The sequence below is a fragment of the Schistocerca serialis genome, chromosome 2 (genome assembly GCF_023864345.2).
Source record: "Schistocerca serialis cubense isolate TAMUIC-IGC-003099 chromosome 2, iqSchSeri2.2, whole genome shotgun sequence".
Taxonomy (NCBI): Eukaryota; Metazoa; Arthropoda; class Insecta; order Orthoptera; family Acrididae; genus Schistocerca; species Schistocerca serialis.
The window spans coordinates 582,987,688-583,013,726 of NC_064639.1; the positions used below are offsets into that span (position 1 = coordinate 582,987,688).

General features: G+C 40.0%; 1 protein-coding gene across 1 annotated transcript in view; it reads right to left on the bottom strand.

Annotated features, from left to right (window-relative positions):
• Positions 1-26,039, bottom strand: part of LOC126456248 (serine-protein kinase ATM-like) — a 445,804-nt gene that overhangs the window by 14,985 nt on the left and 404,780 nt on the right. Inside the window, exons 54-55 of the mRNA XM_050091998.1 lie at positions 19,441-19,586; positions 18,917-19,023 (exon numbers count right to left, since the gene is read on the bottom strand). Of these exons, the coding sequence (XP_049947955.1) occupies positions 18,917-19,023; positions 19,441-19,586 (253 nt within the window). The remainder of the gene's footprint in view (positions 1-18,916; positions 19,024-19,440; positions 19,587-26,039) is intronic.

A 26,039-nucleotide genomic window follows, 5' to 3' on the forward strand; every position in this document is an offset into this window, starting at 1 on the left:
AACTTAGGAGACAGACTCAAGAAGATGCAATCCATATTTATTACATCTGTGTTTTTAGAAAATGCTTTTGACAATGTTGACTGGAAAACTTTTTGAAATCATGAGTAAAATACAGGGAGCAAAATGTCATCTACAATTTGAAGAGAATGCAATTGGGCATCAACAGGAAGCAGTAGCAGAAGGTGAATAGCCTATCTGCCATGTTCTTCGATCTGCATAGAGAGCAAATGGTAGAGGTAACTACAATATTCCTCTGTTTAGACTCAGGCAAACAAGTAGTTGCAAATCCACACTGTCCCAGAAAATAATGTTCATTTTTGCTAAACAGGCAAGCATCAGTTCAGGCAAGAGAAAAAGAACAATTGAAAAACCATCTGCAAATAATGAACACTGAAATGGTGTCTACTCTATGAATATTGTGCTCTTACGAACACAGTACACAAAGTGGCACTTATAACGCTGACCAGAGTCTCATCGATCTCTTCAGCAATTTGGCCTGACGAGCCAGACTTCAATTCTGTAGCCAAAATACCATTCCGTAAAGAAGGATTTTATAATAATAGGGAAAGGATCCTTGAAACACCATTCAAGTACCTGTTGCATGATGATGTACTACCAATTGGTACTCTAATATCTGGCCGTTCATTGGCTAGTCCTGTTTCTGGAACTATGTTCATGTCCTGCAAGCTGCCTGCCCTTGGCCCACAGCAGCTCCTCCCTTCAAAGATTGTTTACACACATTGCTAATACATCACATGTCTGGGTCCCGAACTGATTACAATAAATCTGTCTACATGCTAAATTCTAGCAAACACCACTAAGGACACCATCATCATTCACAGGCGATGCACGTAGTAGTAACAGTGATGCTGCTATTGAGGGAACCGGCCATGACAAGCCTGTGGATATTTCTACAACTGCTTTCTACTTAAGTCGTGGCTCAGCCTGCAGCAGGCAGTTGCAGGTGCATGTCAGCTCTTCGCTAAGATCCAGGCCACGTACGGCAGTCAGTCACTCATCTGTTGAAGCATTCCTGCCGAGTCTACTCCGTATCACTTAGCAGATACTAGCAATCTTCCTCGCACTCAGTGCTTCCACAAACAATGACTGTGTACTTGGCTAGTGTGACTATTGGACAGAAGTTTCTAATGACTTTGGTTGGTACTCACCTCCCATCAAGAATGATTGTTACAGTTGTTGTTGTCTTATGTGAAACTTAACTTTTCTGTGTAGTAATGCTCAATAAAAGTGTGTTGCCAGACTACCTGGGGAATTGTCAATCTTAAATCGTGCATGCAGTTAAAACAACAGATACAAATGATGGCAATGCGGATAGTTCAGCCCCAAAGTGATAGCATCTTGTCCACGACAAAAGATGGTGATGAGGATAAACATTCACTTGCTCCAGCACCAGCTTCAGGTTTGTGTCGTGTATTTCATCCTCCACCTTTTCCCAGCCTCGCCAGCTCCCTCTAGTACCACTGAAATCATTCCCTCATGTCTTAACAGATGTCCTAGCCTTCTGTCCTGTCAGTGTTTTCCACATATTCCTTTCCTCTCCAATTCTGCGCAGAACCTCCTCGCTCATTACCTCATCAATCCACCTAATGTTCAAAATTCTTTTGTAGCACCACATCTCAGATTCTTCAATTTTCTTCTGTTCCGGTTTTCCTACAGTCCATGTTTCACTACCACACAATGCTGTGCTCCTGGTGCACATTCTCACAAATTTCTTCCTCAGATTAAGGCGTATGTTTGACTATAGTAGACCTCTCTTGGCCAGGAATGCCCTTTTTTTCCATCGCTTGTTTGCTCTTCATGTCCTCCTCGCTCCGTCTGTCACTGGTTATTTTACTGCCTAGGTAGCAGAATTCCACTACTTTATATACTTCCTGACCATCATCCTGATGTTAAATTTCTCACTGTTCTCATTTCTGCTACTTCTCATTACGTTCGTCTTTCTTTGATTTACTCTAATCCATATTCCGTACTCATTAGATGGTTCATTCCATTTAGCAGATCATGTAATTCTTCTTCACTTTCACTCAGGATAGCAATGTCACCAGCGACTTGTATCACTGACATCCTTTCACCTTGAATTTTAATTCCATTCCTGAACATTTATTTTTATCATTGCTTCTTCCATGCACAGATTGAACAGTAGGGGAGAAAGACTACATCCCTGTCTTACATCCTTTTTAATCTGAGCACTTTATTCTTGGCCGTCCACTCTTATTATTTCCTCTTGGCTTTTATACATATTGTGTATTACCTGCCTCTCCCTATAGCTCACCCCTGTTTTTCTCAGAATTTCGAACATCTTGCACAATTTTACATTGTCGAACGCGTTTTCCAGGTTGACAGATCCTATGAACGAGTCTTGATTTTTCTTTAATCTTGCTTCCATTATCAACTGCAATGCCAGAAATTCCTCTCATGCCTTACCTTTTCTAAAGCCAAACTGATCGTCATCTAGCATATCTTCAATTTTCTTTTCCATTCTTCTGTATATTATTCTTGTCTGCAACTTCTATGCATGAGCTGTTAAGCTGACTGTACAATAATTCTCACAGTTGTCAGCTCTTGCAGTTTTCGCAATTGTGTGGATGATATTTTTCCGAAAGTCGGATGGTGTCACCAGACACACACATTCTTCACACCAACATGAATAGCCGTTTTGTTGCCACTTCCCCCCAATGATTTTCGAAATTCTGATGGAATGTTATCAATCCTTTCTGCCTTATTTGATCTTAAGTCCTCCAAAGCTCTCTAAACTTCAGCCTACCCTTCATCACTACTATATTGTGATCTGAGTCTGTATCGGCTCCTGGGTATGCCTTATATGCCTTACAATCCAGTGTCTAATTTTGGAATCTCTGTCTTACCATGATGTAATCTAACTGAAATCTTCCCGTATACTCGGCCTTTTCCAAGTTTATCTGCTCCTCTTGTGATTTTTGAACAGAGTATTTGCTATTAGTAGCTGAAATTTATTACAGAACTAAGCTAGTCTTCCTCCTCCCTCATTCCTTGTCCCAAGCCCATATTCTCCTGTAACCTTTTCTTCTGCTCCTTCCCCTACAACTGCATTCCAGTCTCCCATGACTATTAGATTTTCATATCCCTTTACATACTGTATTACCCTTTCAATATACCCATACACTTTCTCTATCTCTTCATCTTCAGCTTGCGAGGTTGGCATGTATACCTGAACTGTCGATGTTGGTGTTGGTTTGCTGTTGATTCTGATAAGAACAACCCTATCACTATACAGTTCACAGTAACACCCTTACCCTACTTTCCTTTTCATAAATAATCCAACTCTGGCTATACCATTTTCTGCTGCTGTTGATATTACCCTATATTCATCTGACCAGAAATCCTTGTCTACTTTCCATTTCACTTCACTGACCCCTATTATCTCTAGATTGAGCCTTTGCATTTCCCTTTTCAGATTTTCTAGTTTCCCTACTACATTCTAGCTTCTGACAGTCCATGGCCCAACTTGTAGGATGTTATCCTTTTGCTGATTATTCAGTCTTTTTCTGAAGGTCACCTCCCACTTGGCAGTTCCCTCCTGGAGATCCAAATGGAGGACTATTCCAGAATCTTTTGCCAATGGAGAGATCATCACAACACTTTTTCAATTACAGGCCACATGTCCTGGGGATAAACATTACTTGTCTTTAATGCAATGGTTTCCATTGTCTTCTGTAGCCTCATGCCGTTGATCATTGCTGATTCTTCTGCCTTTAGGGGCAGCTTCCCAAACCTAGGACAAGAGAGTGCCATGAACCTCTGTCCGCTCCTCCACCCTTTTTTATGAGGCCACCAGCAGAATGAGGGTGAACTCTTTATGCTGGAAGTCTTTGGCAGTCAATGCTGATTATTAGTCAAAATTTAAGCAGTGGTGGGTTTCAAACACGGGACCGAGGACTTTTGATTACTAATCAAAGACGCTGCCCCTAGACCATGGGTATTTACCAAGGTAGGGTACCAGCAGCATTTCCCAGTGTAGTCACCTGGCATAACAGCACTCAGACCTGGCTCCTGCCATGTCCCATCTGGCTGTTGCCATCTGGCTCAACCCAGTACTGCCTCACCCCCTTCAAGAAGATGCAGCCACGGTTGGGCGTCCTCAAAAGTGTGGCGCAACACCTCGTGCCTTCTTCTTCTTCTTCTTCTTCTTCTTCTTCTGGACTTGTTTTTGTTGACTCCCTAGGTGCTTTTTCATTTTTTTGATCATGTAGTGTATATATTGCCCATGCTCCTATGCACAATGTCTCTAATGTTTGTGTAGGGTACTGTTAATAGTTTTCTTCCTCTTCTCATGTCATTGATGGCAGTTTTTCTTTTACATCATTTTTCATGTTACCTCAGGAATCTTTTTTTGTTACTCATCTTTTTCATTAGATTGCTCTAAAGCATGCTGTATCATGCACCATCTGGGTGCCTCGCATGCTCAGTTGGATGCTTAAGTCTGTGTGGTTTTCACATTTCATGCATTTTCAGCTGTCTTTGTTCTCCGTGCGTATATGCTTCCACAACTCAGCCCTATCCCCACCCTCCAAGCATGCCCTTTCCTCTTATCTACTGTCTTCATGCATTTTATTTTCCAGTGACTACTGTCCCACATGCTACATGGCTGTGGCATCGTTGTGTTTCTGGCAGCTGCATCAGCTGAGCCCTGTCTCCCTGTGCCACCTATGCCTGCTGATACCATGACATCCCATTGCATATTGCATCAGTGGTTGAACTAGTTGAGTCCTGTTTACCAGAGCTGCTGGTTTCGAACTTCCATTGCAGTGTGACGCAAGCAGCCGCATTGGCCGAGCTCTGTCTCCCAGTGCTACCAGCGCCCTGAAAACCACCATACTGCCACCATGGCAGCTGCACTGATTGAGCCCTGTCTCTAAGTGCCGCCAGTGACTAGTGCGCCATTGCACTCGCAGCTGCATTGGTTGAACTCTTGTCTCTCAATGCTGTCTGCATCTTGTCCATGCCACATCTGTCAAGCAGTCTACAACGGTCTGTGCCTCCACTGCCAAAATTCTCCTACTCTTCTTTTCGTTTTATGCTTTCTTCACTGCCTGGACTGAGATGGTGATAGCACCTCTATAGATGTTGCTTCACAATCTCAGGTCCTGGGATCTAGGGAACAGGGTGGCAGCCCCCAAGCTCTGCCCTCTCACATAGATAATCTTTGCATTGACTTGACCCATGGGAGGTGCCCACTGGCACTAAAATCTCCTCCTCTGGTTGGCCTGGCTTCCCCGCCAAGAGACGCCTTGTACATCTTTTTCTTAAGGGGGGAGGAAGATCTAGTACCTGGCTGTCCAACAGCCACTCCTGTTTCTAGCACAGCTTCCGCGCTTTGCAGGTTACTTGCCTTTGGCCCACAGTGGTTCCTCCCTTTGGGGACTGTTTACTTGCCACACCATAAATTTGGATCATGTACTGATTACAATCTGTTGACAGGCTAAACACCAGCAGGCATCAACAGGGACCACTATCATCATTCATAGGCAGCGTGTGCAGCAGCACTGCTATTGAGGGAAGTAGCTTGCATCTGCAGCTCCTCTGCCTGCTGTGTACTTAAGCAGTGGCTCAACCTCCAGCAGGCAGTTAAAGTTGCACCTCAGCTCTTCACTCAGCTCCACGCCACGCATGCCAACAGCCTTTGGCTGCCCATCTGTTTGAAAGTTTCTGCTGAGTCTACACCACACCGTGATGCAGCCCAGCAGCTCCCAGCAATCTGCCCGGGACTCAGTGTTTGTGTGAACACTGACTCTGAACTTTGCTAGTGTAATTACCAGACTGTTGTATTCACCTCTGATCAAGGACGATAATTTGAGTTGTTGCTACCTTATGTGGAATTTAACTTTTTTGTGTTGTGATGCTGAATAAAACTGTATGGTCAGACTACCTGGGGAATTGTCAATCTTAATTCATGTGTGTGCCATGAACCCTTTCCAGCCCAATGGGTCCATTTGGATCCATTACAGTTTTTGATGTTTCTGCAGTATCAATGAAAGCCCACTGTTTCCACATGGCACTAATACAGTCTAGTGCATTCACTAGATCACCAGATGGCAGCATCAAAAGGATAATGTGTACTGTGACCATATGGACCTGACAGGAAAAAAATAATCAGGGTGTATATGTGGACAAGGAAAAAAATTTCCCAGATTTCTCCTGAATTTCCAGGTTAAAAATACACTTTCTCCCGGGTGAAAATACACTTTTTCCGTGTTAAGTGACAGTATCCTTTTCCTCGGAACTGTAAAACTTATCAGTTTATCGAGATTGCAACGCACTTTTGTAGGCCAGTCGTAGCTCATGTCACGTGATCTCGAAAGCCGATACAGCTGATATTCAAAGCATAGGACACGTCATGCAGTCAGCCAATAGCATTATCACTGTTAAGTAGCATGTACACACAAATAGGAAAAGTTAATGGTTTAAATTAATATACATAGTGTAGCTTTCACATACAATATTGGTATCAACGATTAATAAGCTGCAAGAGAAGCTAAACTTTCATGTGCAACGTTGATCTTCTTTGCGCGTGTTACACTTCAAGATACATCACAGAAATGTGCCAGCGAAATTTTTAATGACGACATAAATGTCTGATCTTCTGGGCTCGAAATTTTTCTAAATGGTCATCCTCAAAGAGTTGATTTTTAAATGAGAGTCAAACTCTCTGTGATTAAAGAAATTCATCGCACATAGTTCATCTTGCGTAAAAGGAAATTTACTTTGAAAGTAACGCTTTTCAATCAATCATTCGCAATATTTTCCCGCGACCTGTTAGAAAGAGGTTCGTTTCAGCAGTTGCCAGAGAGCACCAAACAACAGGCGTCACAGCGCTTGCGCATCTACAATGACACAAGAAGTCCGTATGTTCGTACGTGTAAAACATTAAAAGATCTTCCGTTATGTCATAAAAAAACAAGACATCAGAGGATATTCCAAGATCATCGGAACTTCATGAACTATAATAACGTGCATTTTCGGTTCTTTATTATGGCACAAGACGAATACATGCTCTTTTGAAATGCAGAGAACAGTTGAAACTAGCCAATAGTGTGGAATTAAACATTTCGTTACAAATAACTTGACTGCATCAGCGGAAAAGATTAATAAAAACCACATTTCTTTAACAAACCGACAAAAATAACTTCACTGCTCTGCAAGGCGATTAATGTTTGACTGAAATTGCCACCCAGGGCAGATACCCCGGTTCGCTCCCAGTGAATATGGCAGCTTGCGCGCGACAGTAAAATTTTTCCGAGTAGCATCTTGCTGCTACTGCTTATACAGCTAACAACCACACTTTTGTAGCCAGAAGCGCGAGAAGGTACTACATATGCGCAACTCAACCGCGCATGCGCATGGGCCCGCACGCAACTGCTCACATGAATCTGATGTAAACAGTTGTGACGTCACCCTCATCGGAGGCAATTTGTTGTTATAAAGCATTGCATAGTCTTCCTAAAGACTTTGACACATTTTGCTGCTGGCAGATGCTTGTATGAGCACTGTGTTTTGTTGTTGTACATGGCGCATTTCCTTTGCAACTTAAGTTTTATTTTAGTTTTTTTCTCTCACTCATGTTTTATTGCTGCAGTGTTATTCTGCAATAGCGGGATACAGTAATATCCTTTGTTTGAATATTATTTCTTACCAGTCAAAATAACAAAAATTTAACTGAAAACTAAAAGAAAAAATCCCGGAATTCTAAAAAAATTCCTGGGTTTTTCCCGGTTTTCTCCCAGATGAAAAAATTCCTGGGTTTTTCGCGGATCTCCCGGGTTGTATACACCCTGATAATGTACTAATTAAAAAAACTGAAATCATGTTTAATGCAATGCTAGAAGAATTTACAGGTCAAAAATACTGTTTTCATTTTTTTCTAATTCAAAATAAAAATTGGGCCAGAGAGAGTTAAAATAATGGATACATGAGGTACATTCACCATTTTTGGTCAACAAGTACTATGGTGAAGTTACGCTTGCACAGGAAACTATGTTAGACTTTTTGTCTCCAGCAGGGTGCTATCACAATACTTACTGCAATACCTCAAGAACCCAGCTGGATAGAATTTTTGAGATTTTGAATTTCCATGACTCATATCAGAAGAGGACTGATTACCCACTCTAGTGTCTTCCCTACACCAACAACTTGTACTACATTGGCACACAGTTAGATTAGAAACTGCTTCTGAGGAATGGTATCAAAAGGCTTTTGGAAATCTAGAAATCCTGAATCATCTTGAGATCCCCAGGTGATAGCACTCATTACTTCGTGTAACTAAAATGACAGTGAAGTTTCAAAAGAATGATATTTCTGAATCTGTGCTAGTTATGTGTCAACAGACCAATGGATTTTGACAGCATGTGTTTGTGGCAGTAAAAATATTCAGTCATTGTAAGTCAACCTCACTAAACCACTACTGGATCTCTCATTTTTAGTACAGAAGTCACTATGTTAACTTCCCCTTTGAGTGAGATCCTGATTAACTCGATCTTCTTATGAATGGCATGGAACGATTAATACGCAAGTAATGATTTCTTCTTACCCTCCATAATAATATGGCAAGTTTTGCTATTGTAATGTGGAAGGCTGCAAGGTATCTGTTATACCATGGGACAAACAGCTTTCTGAGTTTAAAACAAATTCTGGGAAAGGCTGCACCAATAGCACAGTTAATCACCATAGTGATTGTGTGCTATGCTACACTTACAAGGAAGGCATACACAATAGCTGCTTCAATAGGATATACTGCATCAATATTCAACATTTATCTTTTATAAATGGAGTACAGGTCTTGACTGTTGTTAAGATGCAGTTTCTGTCAGTCACAAATATTAGACAAGGGCATTGCTGTATGTCTTACTCATCTTCTTCCTCTGTTTCTTTCTTTCTTTTTTAGTGTTCAAGTCACATTATGTGCAAAAAAGCTGGTACATTTGCCAATGCTCTCCTCCTTCCATGGCCATGGTCTTTTATTGATTGAATAACTACAGCATAAAACTTGTTCTTTTTAAGATGAAAGTCATTTAGGGTATAAAACGAATTTCATGAATGACTGAAGAGGATGTCTGCTAAGATAAGGACAGGTATACACTCGCACACACGCACATATCCATCCGCACATACACAGACACAAGCAGACATTTGTAAAGGCCTTTACAAATGTCTGCTTGTGTCTGTGTATGTGCGGATGGATATGTGCGTGTGTGCGAGTGTATCCCTGTCCTTTTTTCCCCCTAAGGTAAGTCTTTCCGCTCCCGGGATTGGAATGACTCCTTACCCTCTCCCTTAAAACCCACATCCTTTCGTCTTTCCCTCTCCTTCCCTCTTTCCTGATGAAGCAACCGTTGGTTGCGAAAGCTTGAATTTTGTGTGTGTGTTTGTGTGTCTATCAACCCGCCAGCATTTTTGTTTGGTAAATCTCATCATCTTTGTTTTTAGATATATTTTTCCCTGCGCCAATGTTAAGTGCAACTTTCAACACAACACAATAATATAATATGAAGGAAGTTCTTCCCAATTTCTGTACGAAGTTTCTAAGATTTTCCTCCTTTCTTTTTCTGCAATTTGCAATGTTTAAATTTAACACACAATCTTCTCATAACAGGAAAAAGCTACCGTATTACGTTATGTTGCTTAATGGAAAACAAAGAATGCACAAAGCAAATTACATCTGATGATGGATGCTTTGGGACTTAAATGACTAGCGTAACACAATAAAGCATGAATATTTGTGAGTGGTGGCAATGATTTTTGTACCTAGCTCCTTATTACAATCTCTTCAACAAACAAAAATTTGTGGAGGAGGAAAAATGAATATTTATCTGAGGTACATGCCATGGGGAACCTAATTTAGAAATAAGTAACTGATCAATAAACAGCTCTTCATTCCAAGTAAAAATTAATTTAAATTAATTTAATTCATCATAATCAATGTTTTGGAAAGCCTTCAACTGAGGAATTATGTTTTAAAAAACGAAAAACTGCACGAGTTCCATATATTTTCATGCTTAGCTCAATGTGTGTTTCGAGAATTTATTCTCATTTTCAAATGCCTTTGTTTACATTAATATTTTTTGTGTTGTTTTCCTGTGCAATTTTGTCTCTCTGGCACTGTAGTTGTAATTCTGAGATTGTACCGCAAACTGAAAATCAGACAACATAAATTTTGGGATGTCTTTTATATGCTACTGATAGAATCAAACTATATGGTTGCAGAGGCCTTTTCAAGTCCCAAACATCTATGATGTATATATGCAGACTGAAGCGATGAATGAAAATTTGTAACAAAGCTGGGATTCTAACCTAGGTCTTCTGCTCAAAAGGCTCATGCTCTAACAACTACATCACCCTGGCACAGTAGCTTTGCTCAACTGCACAGACTACCTCCCTCCTCAGTCCAAATTCCCATTCATATTTCAACCCACTTGGCATTCCCCCTAAACTCGAACTGCTTTGCACAGAGTCTCCAACTGTATTGGAATAGCAAAATGGCTCTGAGCACTATGGGACTCAACTGCTGAGGTCATTAGTCCCCTAGAACTTAGAACTAGTTAAACCTAACTAACCTAAGGACATCACAAACATCCATGCCCGAGGCAGGATTCGAACCTGCGACCGTAGCGGTCTTGCGGTTCCAGACTGCAGCGCCTTTAACCGCACGGCCACTTCGGCCGGCTTGGAATAGCATCTCAGCTTCAAACAAAATGGCAGATCCTGCCTGAAATCCAGGCATAGGTGCTTTAGTTAATTGAGAATTTTTTCTCTCTTGCTTTTTGTGGTGTGCATAAAATTCCAGTTTCTCCGTTAAGTCCACTGTTTGTGATTTCTGGAAGTGGTAGAGTATCTTAAGATTTTCTCCTATATTTTTGAATGGGTGTCTCTTATGTGTGTTGTTACTGCTGAGTTTATGAATTAGCTATGTGTGTAATAGTTGACATGTTTGGTGTACTTACTTTGAAATTTCCTGCGAATCTGTCCTATATGGAACCTCGAGCAAATTTTACATGTGGTTTTGTATATTCCTGAGTCTGAGAATTTATCTTTTATATTGAATATGGTGTGTGTTAATTTCTGCTGTAATTTGTGCAGAAACAACTTTCAAAACTCATTTCTTATTGACAGAATATGAAAAGTAATACAGCACCTGTATGAACTGTGAAGCCCCCATATTAAGACCACGACTTAAAGAACACAAGCAAGGATGTTGACTGAGACCTATAGTTAACAGTACAAAGATCACTGCATACAGAGTATCTCACAAAGTCAATCAGTCCCTAAAAAAGTATTTCACATATGAAAAAACATATACTTTACAAAAGAGTATCACACTAGTCACTGAAATAAAAGAAATACACATTCTAGATGGTGCTCATTTTATATCACTAGGCATCAAAAACGTGTACTCAAAGAAGCCGTTGCAGTAACAATGGCCAATTTACTAAAAGCACAAAAAGTATTCAAAAGCTGAAACTATCAAACTGAACTAATCCTAAAGGACAATTACTTTTTTGCATTCAATGGTAATGTTTATTAACAACCAGATGGGATAGCCATGTGCTCGTCTGTATAAGGTACACTAGCAGATATTTTCATAAACCACCCATAACAGAAAATATTCAGCAGCTAGGAACCCTGCTTAACAAACAGTGTGCTACAAAAGATATGTAGATGATACCTTCATTTTAGTCAAAGGTGGCACCAATGACAAAATTTGTTTACTAATTTACACAAGAAAATAAACTAAAAAAAAAGAAACATTATTTTTTCTAGATTATGCACAGAAAATCACAAGTGGCATAATTTAAAGGTATACAGAAAAAAAGACAACTTCCAACAACACAATTTCTGCTACATCATGTCTCCCAGATGTACACAAGAAAGCTGCATACAAAACGATGGAACACCAAGCAAACAAAATTCCATAGACAACGAGGACATAGATAAATTCCATAGAATAACGAGAATATAGAGAATGAATTAGACATCTTTAAGCAAATATCAGTGGCTAATGACATACCGAGCTCAATGACAGAAAAAACAGCAAAAAAGAAAGAAATTCCTGGCTCTTTAAATGGAACCAATAATACAATCAAATGTATGGTCAGCACAACTTATGTAGGTAAATTTTCTCAACAAATAGCAAACCTAAACAAGTCATATCAAATGAAAGTAACTTTCTACACAAATAACAGAAATTAATACACACCTTAAACAATGAAAAAGATAAATTCTCAGACTCAGGAATATACAAAATCACATGTAAAACTTGTCTGGCTACTACATAGGACAGACTGGCAGGAAATTTCCAAGTTAACACATAGAAGCCATCGACTGTTACACACACGTGAAGAAAAGTTAATATACAATTGGTTTCTTAAATATATTACAGCAAATGATACATTGCCAAACTCACAGCTTGGATTTCAGAAGGGTTCTGACACTGAGAAGGCTCTACAGATAGAGAGAGAATGTCCTTAGGTCATGATTCAATAAATTACAGGTTACTGGTATATTTTGTGACCCGCACAGGCTATCAACGTGTTAATCACAATATCCTTTAATCACAAACTTTTTCTTGTGTCTTTGTCCTGCACTGGCGCAGGGTTGGCGTGATTATTAACAGATATGGCATAGTTAGGTTTAAGGAAATGCTGGATGCCATTCCAGTCACCACACATATGCACCGTCCCCTCGCACAGGACAGAAAGTGTGTACCCCCAGCTGTCTTTGTGCAGTGTTGTTTACCCCAGCTGTCTTTGTGCAGTGTTGTTTACATAAAAGTGGACAAAAGTCTTCTAAATGTTTGTGAATCACATAACTGAGATTAAATTTGGTTATCAGCCCAGTATTCACCTAGTGGGACGTGGAAAGTGTCTCAAAACCACATCCAGGCTGGTCCCCAGACTGACACTTATCGGCAGATTCAATCCGGGACTGGTGCACCTCCCTGTCCTGGGAGCAGTGCTTTGACATCCACGACTATCCAGGCAGGTTTTTAAATAAATTAGAATATCATGGTGCAACAGGAAATGTTTCAAAAATGGTTCAAATTGTATGCCACTGGCAGGAACCAAAGGGTGTCTACCACATGAAAGAGATGTGTATTAAACTATCAGGCATTATCGAACTGAGAACTAATTCTTACATATATCAATGACCTATCATCAGTAACATTACCAAGTGCCAAGTTTGTTTTATTAGAAGGTGATACAAACATTGCAATAATTTTTCTTCTTCAGGTTCAGCAGCATAATGGGTGTCAGATAATGACATGATTATTAGAAAGATGTACCAGAGTAACTGCTTATAATAATTATCTTTATTAATATAGACTGTTTTGGCATTTATTACCATTGTCAGGTACATAAAGAGTTTCGCGACATCCGTATTAAGTCATTAGTGAACTGTCTTATAACTATTGGTGTTTTGATTAGATGGTAAATGGCGTAAATATATTGAAAATAATACGTTAATTATGATCTGACAGTAGTTTGACAGTTCTGTTCTTATGAAGTTATATGTTTACAAAGATATCTTTGTGAACATATAACATCGTAAGAGCAGAACTACCAAACAACTATTAAACCATAAATAAAGAGTTATTTTCACTATATTTATGCCACTTACCATCTAATACCTCCCCCCATGAACCATAGACCTTGCCGTTGGTGGGGAGGCATGCATGCCTCAGCGATACAGATAGCCATACCATAGGTGCAACCACAACGGAGGGGTATCTGTTGAGAGGTCAGACAAACATATGGTTCCTGAAGAGGGGGAGCAGCCTTTTCAATAGTTGCTGGGGCAACAGTCTGGATGATTGACTGATCTGGCCTTGCAACACTAACCAAAACGGCCTTGCTGTGCTGGTACTGCGAACGGCTGAAAGCAAGGGGAAACTAAAGCCGTAATTTTTTCCCTAGGGCATGCAGCTTTACTGTATGGATAAATGATGATGGCGTACTCTTGGGTAAAATATTCCAGAGGTAAAATAGTCCCCCATTAGGATCTCCGGGCGGGGACTACTCAGGACGACGTCGTTATCAGGAGAAAGAAAACTGGCGTTCTACGGATCGGAGCGTGGAATGTCAGATCCCTTAATTGGGCAGGTAGGTTAGAAAATTTAAAAAGGGAAATGGATAGGTTAAAGTTGGATATAGTAGGAATTAGTGAAGTTCGGTGGCAGGAGGAACAAGACTTTTGGTCAGGTGAATACAGGGTTATAAATACAAAATCAAATAGGGGTAATGCAGGAGTAGGTTTAATAATGAATAAAACGATAGGAATGCGGGTAAGCTACTACAAACAGCACAGCGAAAGCATTGTTGTGGCCAAGATAGACACGAAGCCCACGCCTACGACAGTAGTACAAGTCTATATGCCAACTAGCTCTGCAGATGATGAAGAAATTGAAGAAATGTATGATGAAATAAAAGAAATTATTCAGATTGTGAAGGGAGACGAAAATTTAATAGTCATGGGTGACTGGAATTCGAGTGTAGGAAAAGGGAGAGAAGGAAACATAGTAGGTGAATATGGATTGGGGGACAGAAATGAAAGAGGAAGCCGCCTTGTAGAATTTTGCACAGAGCACAACATAATCATAACTAACACTTGGTTTAAGAATCATGAAAGAAGGTTGTATACATGGAAGAACCCTGGAGATACTGGAAGGTATCAGATAGATTATATTATGGTAAGACAGAGATTTAGGAACCAGGTTTTAAACTGTAGGATATTTCCAGGGGCAGATGTGGACTCTGACCACAATCTATTGGTTATGAACTGTAGATTAAAACTGAAGAAACTGCAAAAAGGTGGGAATTTAAGGAGATGGGACCCGGATAAACTGACTAAAACAGAGGTTGTACAGAGTTTCAGGGAGAGCATACGGGATCAATTGACAAGAATGGGGGGAAGAAATACAGTAGAAGAAGACTGGGTAGCTTTGAGGGATGAAGTAGTGAAGGCAGCAGAGGATCAAGTAGGTAAAAAGACGAGGGCTAGTAGAAATCCTTGGGTGACAGAAGAAATATTGAATTTAATTGATGAAAGGAGAAAATATAAAAATTCGGTAAATGAGGCAGGCAAAAAGGAATACAAACGTCTCAAAAATGAGATCGACAGGAAGTGCAAAATGGCTAAGCAGGCATGGCTAGGGGACAAATGTAAGGATGTAGAGGCTTATCTCACTAGGGGTAAGATAGACAATGCCTACAGGAAAATTAAAGAGACCTTTGGAGAAAAGAGAACGACTTGTATGAATATCAAGAGCTGAGATTGAAACCCAGTTCTAAGCAAAGAAGGGAAAGCAGAAAGGTGGAAGGAGTATATAGAGGGTCTATACAAGGGCGATGTACTTGATGGCAATGTTATAGAAATGGAAGAGGATGTAGATGAAGATGAAATGGGAGATATGATACTGCGTGAAGAGTTTGATAGAGCACTGAAAGACCTGAGTCGAAACAAGGCCCCGGGAGTAGACAACATTCCATCAGAACTACTGACAGCCTCGGGAGAGCCAGTCCTGACAAAACTCTTACCATCTGGTGAGCAAAATGTATGAGACAGGGAAAATACCTTCAGACTTCAAGAAGAATATAATAATTCCAGTCCCAAAGAAAGCAGGCATTGACAGATGTGAAAATTACCGAACTATCAGTTTAATAAGTCACGGCTGCAAAATACTAACGCGAATTCTTTACAGACGAATGGAAAAACTAGTAGAAGCTGACCTCGGGGGAGATCAGTGAGGCAATACTGACCCTACGACTTATTATAGAACCTAGATTAAGAAAAGGCAAACCTACGTTTCTAGCATTTGTAGACTTAGATAAAGCTTTTGACAATGTTGACTGGAATACTCTCTTTCAAATTCTGAAGGTGGCAGGGGTAAAATACAGGGAGCAAAGGGCTATTTACAATTTGTACAGAAACCAGATGGCAGTTATAAGAGTCGAGGGACGTGAAAGGGAAGCAGTGGTTGGGAAGGGAGTGAGACAGGGTTGTAGCCTCCCCCTGATGTTGTTCAATCTGTATATTGAGCAAGCAGTAAAGGAAACAAAAGAAAAATTTGGAGTAGGTATTAAAATCCATGGAGAAGAAATAAAAACTTTGAGGTTCGTCAATGACATTGTAATTCTGTCAGAGACAGCAAAGGACTTGGAAGAGCAGTTGAACGGAATGGACAGTGTCTTGAAAGGAGGATATAAGATGAACATCAACAAAAGCAAAATGAGGATAATGGAATGTAGTCGAATTAAGTCGGGTGATGCTGAGGGAATTAGATTAGAAAATGAGACACTTAAAGTAGTAAAGGAGTTTTGCCATTTGGGGAGCAAAATAACTGATGATGGTCGAAGTAGAGAGGATATAAAATGTCGACTGGCTATGGCAAGGAAAATGTTTCTGAAGAAGAGAAATTTGTTAACATCGAGTATAGATTTAAGTGTCATGAAGTCATTTCTGAAAGTATTTGTATGGAGTGTAGCCATGTATGGAAGTGAAACATGGACGAGAAATAGTTTGGACAAGAAGAGAATAGAAGCTTTCGAAATGTGGTGCTACAGAAGAATGCTGAAGATTAGATGGGTAGATCACATAACTAATGAGGAGGTACTGAATAGGATTGGGGAGAAGATGAGTTTGTGGCACAACTTGACTAGAAGAAAGGATCGGTTGCTAGGACATGTTCCAAGGCATCAAGGGATCACTAATTTAGTATTGGAGGGCAGCGTGGAGGGTAAAAATCGTAGAGGGAGACCAAGAGATGAATACACTAAGCAGATTCAGAGGGATGTAGGCTGCAGTACGTACTGGGAGATGAAGAAGCTTGCACAGGATAGAGTAGCATGGAGAGCTGCATCAAACCAGTCTCAGGACTGAAGACCACCATCTAATCGAAATATTGACAGTTACAAGACAGTTCACTAATGACTTAATATGGATATCACAAAACTCTGACATACCTGACAATGGAAATAAATGCCAAAACAGTCTCTTGTTAACAAAAATTAATTATTATAAGCAGCTATTCTGGTGCATCTTTCTAATAATTCTAATATTGCAATAAATAGCAAATGAAGTAGAGACTCAGAGAGATCGGTTAATGAAATTTTCATGGATATTAATATACAGTTCCTGGCCAATTCGTTGTCACTACACTTTGAAAAAACATACTAGACTCAATTTTGAACTTGTAAGAGCCCCCAATCATATGCCTCAAACATTAAGGCTATATATACTTTCATTACATAAAGTTACATGGGATAAATTTTTGGGGTAACTCATCAGTCCAAGCTAATGCTTCCCACATCCAAAAATGTGTAATATGAACTATTTGTGGTGTGAGCTCAAAAACATCAGGCTGAGGAACTGGCAATACTAACTCCTGCTACACAATATACTGGTTGTTCAAAAATATGTTGGCCATACTCAAAATATGGACTAACACAAGAAAAAATGTGCAGTAAACATGGCTGCTAAAATGGATATCATAAGAGTTATAAGCAGCTATCCTGTAGAAGATATAGTTTTTACACTACCGGAAGATGAAGAAGCACTCATCTCTCTTAATGTGTGCACTTTATAGCCCATGTTTACTGGACATACTACCACCTCTCAAAATATGAAGTACTTTTTTAAACACCCTGTATTTATTCCTTAATGAAAGTTGTCATTAGTAATATATCTGTTTTTCAAACCAACAACTCAGTTTCTGGAATGAATACTAGAAACAAGAATAATCATCACAAAGATTTAAAGCCACTTACTTTGGTCCAGAAAAGTGTCAATTACTCGAGAACATACATTTTCAATACCTTGCAGCAGCCATAAAAAGTTTAACTACTAATGAAGCATAGTTTATTATACTGTGAGTATTGTGTACAATTTGGCTTCTGTACAAATTCAGTGCATTCATGTGATCACTGTAAACAAGTGTTGTAAAATGATTTTTCTATTTGATGGTGCAGCCTAATAATTACCACATGCACCTCAGTATATTGAACATTTACATGTTTTGTGACAAGTTAGTTATCACCTTTCAAACGAAAATATGTTTAAGTTTTCTAATTTACTTATTTATTCCACAAGGGCATTGGCATATCTTTTTTTCCTTGTAAATATCTATTGTGTATTTTTGTTCTCTGACATGTGTTACTTCTTAGAGGATTCTCTGTGACAAAAATACGTCCAGTCTAATCTACAGTCCAACAGAAAAGATAAAGAAATTAAAATTTCTATGGGTGAAAATTCAAGAAAATGTTACAAAAGCTACTATAAATGGAAAGATATACTAAATGGAAAGAGGGCATATGAAGTAACAAAAAATATTTATAATAATAATCACTTATGAAGAAATGAAAAATAATGCATTACGGCATGGAAGTGAAAACAAAATGCCTCTACACAAGTGAATGCCTAGTATTCAATTATAAATTACATGAACTAGAAATATCAGAACAAAGAACCATGAGGAAAATTTTAGGTCCAATAAGAGGCAAAGAAACATGGAAATTAAGAAGCAATGGTGAAATACATTAAAATACAGAAACAATATCAAACAATACAGAAAAGCAGCCTGATATTTTCAGAGAAACTAGTTAACAGATGAAACATTACTGGTGGAAATGAAAAGAGCAAATGAGAAGGAATTGAAACTATCATCATGTGAGCCTTAGTTAGAAGAAAAAATAAATAAAGAACGTATAACACTGCAAGAATGGGTAGCACCACCATCTGTACTGTGGAGACTGAACACACAGTTACATTTAACACTTATACCATTTCAGGATTGCCTGTGACGTTTACATTCTCATTCAATATTCTTACACTATAATGTAATGTACGTTAATGATTATACTGTTATACATACCAAAATCAATATGTATCACCTCTGCTGTCTGCTTGTCAATCAGTATGTTGTTTACATGTCTGTCTCCTAAACCCAAAATATAACCTATCATGGATGATGTGGCAACACTGAAAAGGAAGCAGTATTTATTATGGTATATTTTTATTAGAACAGTTAATAGACATGTTATTCCCTTCTGCTCAATAAATTATCAAAGAGGAATAATAAGAAATGAAAAAAAGGGGGAAATAACTTATGATTAGGATCATCAAAGAATAATATCACTATGGTTTCAAAGTTAATAATATATTTGCAATTTATTTGCAGTAAAATGTGAAGGACACTGCCACAGGTAACCTCAGTCACAGTAAAAATCCCACATCCCAGCATAGTGTGTATTACAAATCATTTAATGAAGTGATATTGAATGGTAGATGGGGGCAGAGTGGCAGGGGAAGTGGGGGTGGTCTAGAGGAGGGGAACAGTAGAAGGAGGGGGGAGAGATGAGAACAGCAAGTAATTGCCTGTAAATGAACTTCACAAACCTGTGGATATATGCAAGTCTTCGTTCAAACCATATGCTTGGTGCTGGAAAATATTCCAGAAAAAATTTATGTAGCACTGGGCGAAATGACTTACAAATTTCCTTATATACCTCCAGCTTTTTCTCATTGGATTCTGAGGCCACATCCTGAAAAGATAAACAAATATTGTTGATTGTGATGATATCGCAGCAAGTTATGTTGCAAGCCTTATGGAATAGCGGCTAGTGTCACTGGCTGGTGTGCTGTGGGTCAGCTGTTCAAACCCACCACCAGCAAATATTTGTTATTTAGTACTTATTATTTATGGAAGTTCTTGAAATTTGGATTTGATTGTGGGTACGATGTGACTATATTATTGAAGCGTCTTGTAGAGTAGGCAGATTGTGAAGGTAATTTTTAGTGGCTTTTGAGAATTCTGACAAATATTTCCTTGTATATAGCTGATGCTATGTTACAGAGCTTCCCAAAGAATTCCTGCCCTTGGTTCTTGATAAGCGGCACTTGAGAGGTGTAGTAGTATTTATAGATTACAGAGAAGTCAAATAATGGGTTGTGGAGAGTATGGAGCTTTGGCAATGCTGACAAAAACTGAATTATTTCTTTCAGATGTGATTTCAGTTACACAAAACCAGTTTTTCATGGTGTGAGGTTTTATTTATATCTCAAGTTTGGCTCACTGAAATGCTGCATGTATGGATCACACGTGTAAAACTTTCTCGGTGTTTTCTCATAGGTTGGCTGTTTGACTGCTGGCAGCCTGAAAGTACAATTAACATAAATGAAGACTAATGACACTAAAGTATTCAACTGGAACTGCTTGACTAAAAACAAAAACTATGCTGTTAATATGCAAAATTAAAAAAGAGAAAGTTTATATACTAGCTGCCGATGCAAAAGCAATTATAGAATGTTTAATGGCTACACGTGCAGAGAAAATGAAAACTTAGGACAGGCACACAAAAGAAAGGAAAAATTGAAGCAGGAAATATAGCTATGAGACTGAAGAAACAACACTACAAACAAATCACATATCCTAAAAATAAAAGCAGCTTGCAAGAAGATAAAGGCTATGCATAAAACTATCCTTGATTCTGTTATTTTTGTCTAAGTAAAGGTAAGGTAGTGCAACTCTGCTGCCCATACCCTGCATTGTCATACTGCATATCTGACTGCCACATTCTCAACTGAATAACTGTTAGCTACACAGTAGACCAACCTATGTTTCATAATGTCAGCCATTAATTTGGAAATGACAATCTACATGTAAATTTGCAGTCCACATCAAACAAAATGTACAAAACAAGTGACAGATTGCTCAGAAACATACTGAAGTCTGTGACAGTTTCTTCTCAAAGGCACAGCTGCAGTTGCTGAATATAACAGAAGATTTTCAGGTGTGCTGGCAGTAGATATCAGCCATTGTGCGAACTTATGAAGAGTAGTGGCACATTTATTGTGGGAGCTACCGTTTTTTATTCAACAACAAAATCAATACAGCTAAACTTTACAAAGGGCCATCCACACCTGCTGTGTTTGCTTACAGTAGAGCAGATGTTGGCACTATGTCTCAACGTCAAGTTGGGCCAGCCAATAAGAGGATAACATGCTATAGCCAATGAACAGCTGTTAACTAAATACATGTTTATGCTGCTGATGTTGAACTGCTCAAATTTTGTATATGATCTTTCCTTCATCTTCTCCTTTTGCACATACAGGCATGTCTGTCACTTGGTATCAACATGTATGCCACATTTTTCACTGAAATGTTATTAATGACTCCATTTCAAATACATCTTGGTTACGGTGAGAAGATGATATGAATTACTTGTGTTGTGTGGGTGGCCTTTTCATTTTTTTGCTTTTGCAACTTACAAGTGTTTCATTTACTGATTTATACAGCACTTTTAAATTATCTATGTTGAAATACTGTTAATGATTTCATCTCAAAAGTGGACTTTATGTTGTTCAAGCTAATCTGTGTCATAGCTCTACTGTGTATGTTAGGTTGGGAGGTGCCAATTTGGTTGTACGTTGGCGAAGCCAAAGATCATTCTTGACTGTGGTGACAAGAGTAATATGTAGTTATCGGGAGCTCTACATCAACTTGGAAGCTAATAGTTTCATTGCCATTTTTTTCTGTTTTCTTGGATCCAGGGCAGTACACTTATTAATAGCAGAAATGCTAATATGCGACGAAAACACAAAATGAAAATGGAGTGTTTTATTATTTATTATGTATTTGTATGTATTTTCCCATGCAACCTAAATGCTTTTCTCTGAAAATACTGTTTGGCTGCACTCTAGCACCTATTATGTTAAGGTGGCTGTTGTGGTAAATATTTAATATTTTTCTCAATATCAGAACACAAACACTGATATATAATTAGCTATACAAATCAGCTATTCTGATATCATAATTTCCAATGACTGCTTCTGACATACACTTCAAGGTTACACCACAGACGACCCATCATAAACTTCTACCCATCTATAAATATAAGCCAACTATCTCAAAAATTTTCCATCTATGATTACAATATATTATCAATATTTATACCTTTAGTTCATAAAAAATTCAAGAAGCTGTAACTTACCAAACGAAAGCGTTGGTATGTTGATAGGAGACAATAAAAAACACACACACAAATGTCAAGCTTTTGCAACCCACGGTTGCTTCATCAGGAGAGAGGGAAGGAGAGGGAAGGACGAAAGGATGTGGGTTTTAAGGGAGGGGATAACGAGTCATTCCAATCCCGGGAGCGGAAAGACTTACCTTAGGGGGAAAAGGGACAGGTATACACTCGCACACACACACATATCCATCCGCACATACACAGACACAAGCAGAGATATGTAAAGGCAAAGAGTTTGGGCAGAGATGTTAGTCGAGGTGGAAGTACAGAGGCAAAGATGTTGTTGAGTGACAAGTGATGTACGAGGGGCGGCAACTTGAAATTAGCGGAGGTTGAGGCCTGGTGGGCAGCGGGAAGACAGGATATATTGAAGGGCAAGTTCCCATCTCCGGAGTTCTGATAGGTTGGTGTCAGTGGTAAGTATCCAGATAACCCGGACGGTGTAACATTGTGCCAAGATGTGCTGGCCGTGCACCAAGGCATGTTTAGCCACAGGGTGATCCTCATTACCAACAAACACTGTCCTAATCCTACTCCTAATGATCCAACTCCCCAATACACTATCCAAACTGAACCCTGCCTGGAACAGTTCCGTCCTCCGTCACAGCGGGACCCACCTCCTCTTCCTCAAAATCACCCTCTCCAAACCTTCCAGGAATTTCTCACTTCCAGCCTTGCTTCTCAATCCTTCTTGAAAACCTTAATCCTACTCCCAACATCACCACAGCTGAAGCCCAGGCTACCCATACCTAAAGGCTGACCGATCCATCGTCATTCTTCCGGCTGACAAGGGTTCCACGACCGTGGTGCTTGATCGTCGGGAGTATGTAGCTGAGGGACTTCGTCAGCTTTCAGACAATGCTACATACAAAGTTTGCCAAGGTAATCCCATTCCTGATGTCCAGGCGGAGCTTCAAGGTATCCTCAGAACCTCAGGCCCCCTACAAAACCTTTCACCTGACTCCATCAACCTCCTGACCCCACCGACACCCCGCACCCCTACCTTCTACCTACTTCCTAAAATTCACAAACCCAATCATCCCGGCCGCCCCATTGTAGCTGGTTACCAAGCCCCCACAGAACGTATCTCTGCCTACATAGATCAACACCTTCAACCCATTACATGCAGTCTCCCATACTTCATCAAAGACACCAACCCCTTTTTCGAACGCCTGGAATCCTTACCCAATCTGTTACCCCCAGAAACCATCCTTGTAACCATTGATGCCACTTCCTTATACACAAATATCCCGCATACCCAGGGTCTCGCTGCGATGGAGCACTTCATTTCATGCCGATCACCTGCTACCCTACCTAAAACCTCTTTCCTCATTACCTTAGCCAGCTTCATCCTAACCCACAACTTCTTCACTTTTGAAGGCCAGACATACCAACAATTGAAGGGAACAGCCATGGGCACCAGGATGGCCCTTTCGTACACCAACCTATTTATGGGTCGCTTAGAGGAAGCCTTCTTGGTTACCCAAGCCTGCCAACCCAAAGTTTGGTCAGATTTATTGATGACATCCTCATGATCTGGACTCACGCTGAAGAACAACTCCAGAATTTCCTCTCCAACCGCAACTCCTTTGGTTCCATCAGATTCACCTGGTCCTACTCCAAATCCGCCACTCTCCTTGACATTGACCTCCATCTGTCCAATGGCCAGCTTCACACATCCGTCCACATCAAACCGACTAACAAGCAACAGTACCTCCATTTTGACAGCTGCCACACATTACATATCAAACGGTCGCTTCCCTACAGCTTAGGTCTTCGTGGCAAACGAATCTGCTCCAGTCCTGAATCCCTGAACCATTACACCAATAACCTGAAAACAGCTTTCGCATCCCGCAACTACCCTCCTGACCCGGTACAGAAGCAAATAGTTAGAGCCACTTCCTCATCCTCTCAAACCCAGAACCTCCCACAGAACAACCCCAAAAGTGCCCCACTTGTGACAGGATACTTTCCGGGACTCGATCAGACTCTGAATGTGGCTCTCCAGCAGGGATACGACTTCCTCAAATCCTGCCCTGAAATGAGATCCATCCTTCATGAAATCCTCCCCACTCCACCAAGAGTGTCTTTCTGCCATCCACCTAACCTTCGTAACCTCTTGGTTCATCCCTATGAAATCCCCAAACCACCCTCCCTACCCTCTGGCTCCTACCCTTGAAACCACCCCCGGTGCAAGACCTGTCCCATGCACCCTCCCACCACCACCACCACCTACTCCAGTCCTGTAACCCGGAAGGTGTACATGATCAAAGGCAGAGCCACGTGTGAAAGCATCCATGTGATTTACCAACTGACATGTCTACACTGTGAAGCGTTCTATGTGGGAATGACCAACAACAAACTGTCCATTCGCATGAACGGACACAGGCAGACAGTGTTTGTTGGTAATGGGGATCACCCTGTGGCTAAACATGCCTTGGTGCAGGGCCAGCACATCTTGGCATAGTGTTACACTGTCCGGGTTATCTGGCTACTTCCCACTGACACCAACCTATCAGAACTCCGGAGATGGGAACTTGCCCTTCAATATATCCACTCTTCCCACTACCCTCAACCTCTGCTAATTTCAAGTTGCCGCCCCTCGTACATCACTTGTCACTCAACAACATCTTTGCCTCTGTACTGCCGCCTCGAGTGACACCTCTGCCCAAACTCTTTGCCTTTACATATGTCTGCTTGTGTCTGTATATGTGCCGACGGATATATGTGTGTGTGTGTGTGTGTGTGTGTGTGTGTGTGTGTGTGTGTGTAACTGCGCCCAGCTGCCTCGACATTTAACTAGAAATATTGTTTACAATCAAGTTCTGAGTAAAATAAACGTTACAGAGAATCGTATTTTGAACACTGTGTTTCTTAATTTGGATACTGTTCTTATACATTTGTAAATTAATTTCTTTCTACCGCTGTTTCATAATTTCAAAGGTGTTTTTGTGAATACATAGACATAAATTTTTTTTTATATTAAACTACAAACTGTTTTTGTTCTCGTTTCTAATAGAAAACTGGCACAATGAATACCCAGGCAATGGCGGGTTTGTAAGCTAATAAACAATAAAGACAGTGCCTATTTGATTTTGGGTAAAAACTACAACAGAGTGGCATAAGAAGGGGAGATCAAATTCATAATACTGGTCCAAAAATCAAATTTAGTGAGAAACTTGATAACATAGTTTATCATCTGCAGGTTTATAAAACTAATGGTCAAAGAAGTAGTCATAATCCTACAGAATTCATGTATTTGTTTAGCTGATTACGGTTGTTACTTCTGACTGCTAATCCAAAAAGTGTATGGCACTTTTGAACCCACACACCTATGCTGCTTTAACCATTTTCCCTTATAGATCAGTAAGTAGATTGTATCTGTACATGGTTTACAGTCCGATGTGTAACAACAATGTACCACAACATTACTGAAGGTTTCTTTTTTTACACGTGATTGCATTAAATTTTTGATTTACCAAGGTGTCCATTTCCCTTAGTTTTCCAGGCCAATTTTTGATATTTCCAGGGTCACACTGTGCTTAGACCTGATTTATGACAAAATCTACATATGTGGGGCCTATACTCTGAACTAATAGAAAAAAAATGCACCAGGATCTGACGAATCAACTGTAAAATGTAATCGGAGGGTGGGGGGGTGGGGGGGGGTGGGGGGGTGGGGGGGGGGGGAGAGTAGAAAGACACACAAGTCACATTAATGTGATCACCGTCTTCAATGTCAAAATGTGTAACAATCACTCACAGACAGCAGGTGGCAGCACTAATAGTGGAGGGTGTATAAAGTGCGTTGGGGGATGCAGGAAATAATGCATTCATTGTTGTGATGCAGAAATGCAGCAATTTATCTGCCACCTGATAGGATACGATCATTGGCTTTTGGGACAAGGGTGGAAGCATTTCTGATGGAGTTAAGTCCGTGAACTGTCCACATGCCACCATGGTTAA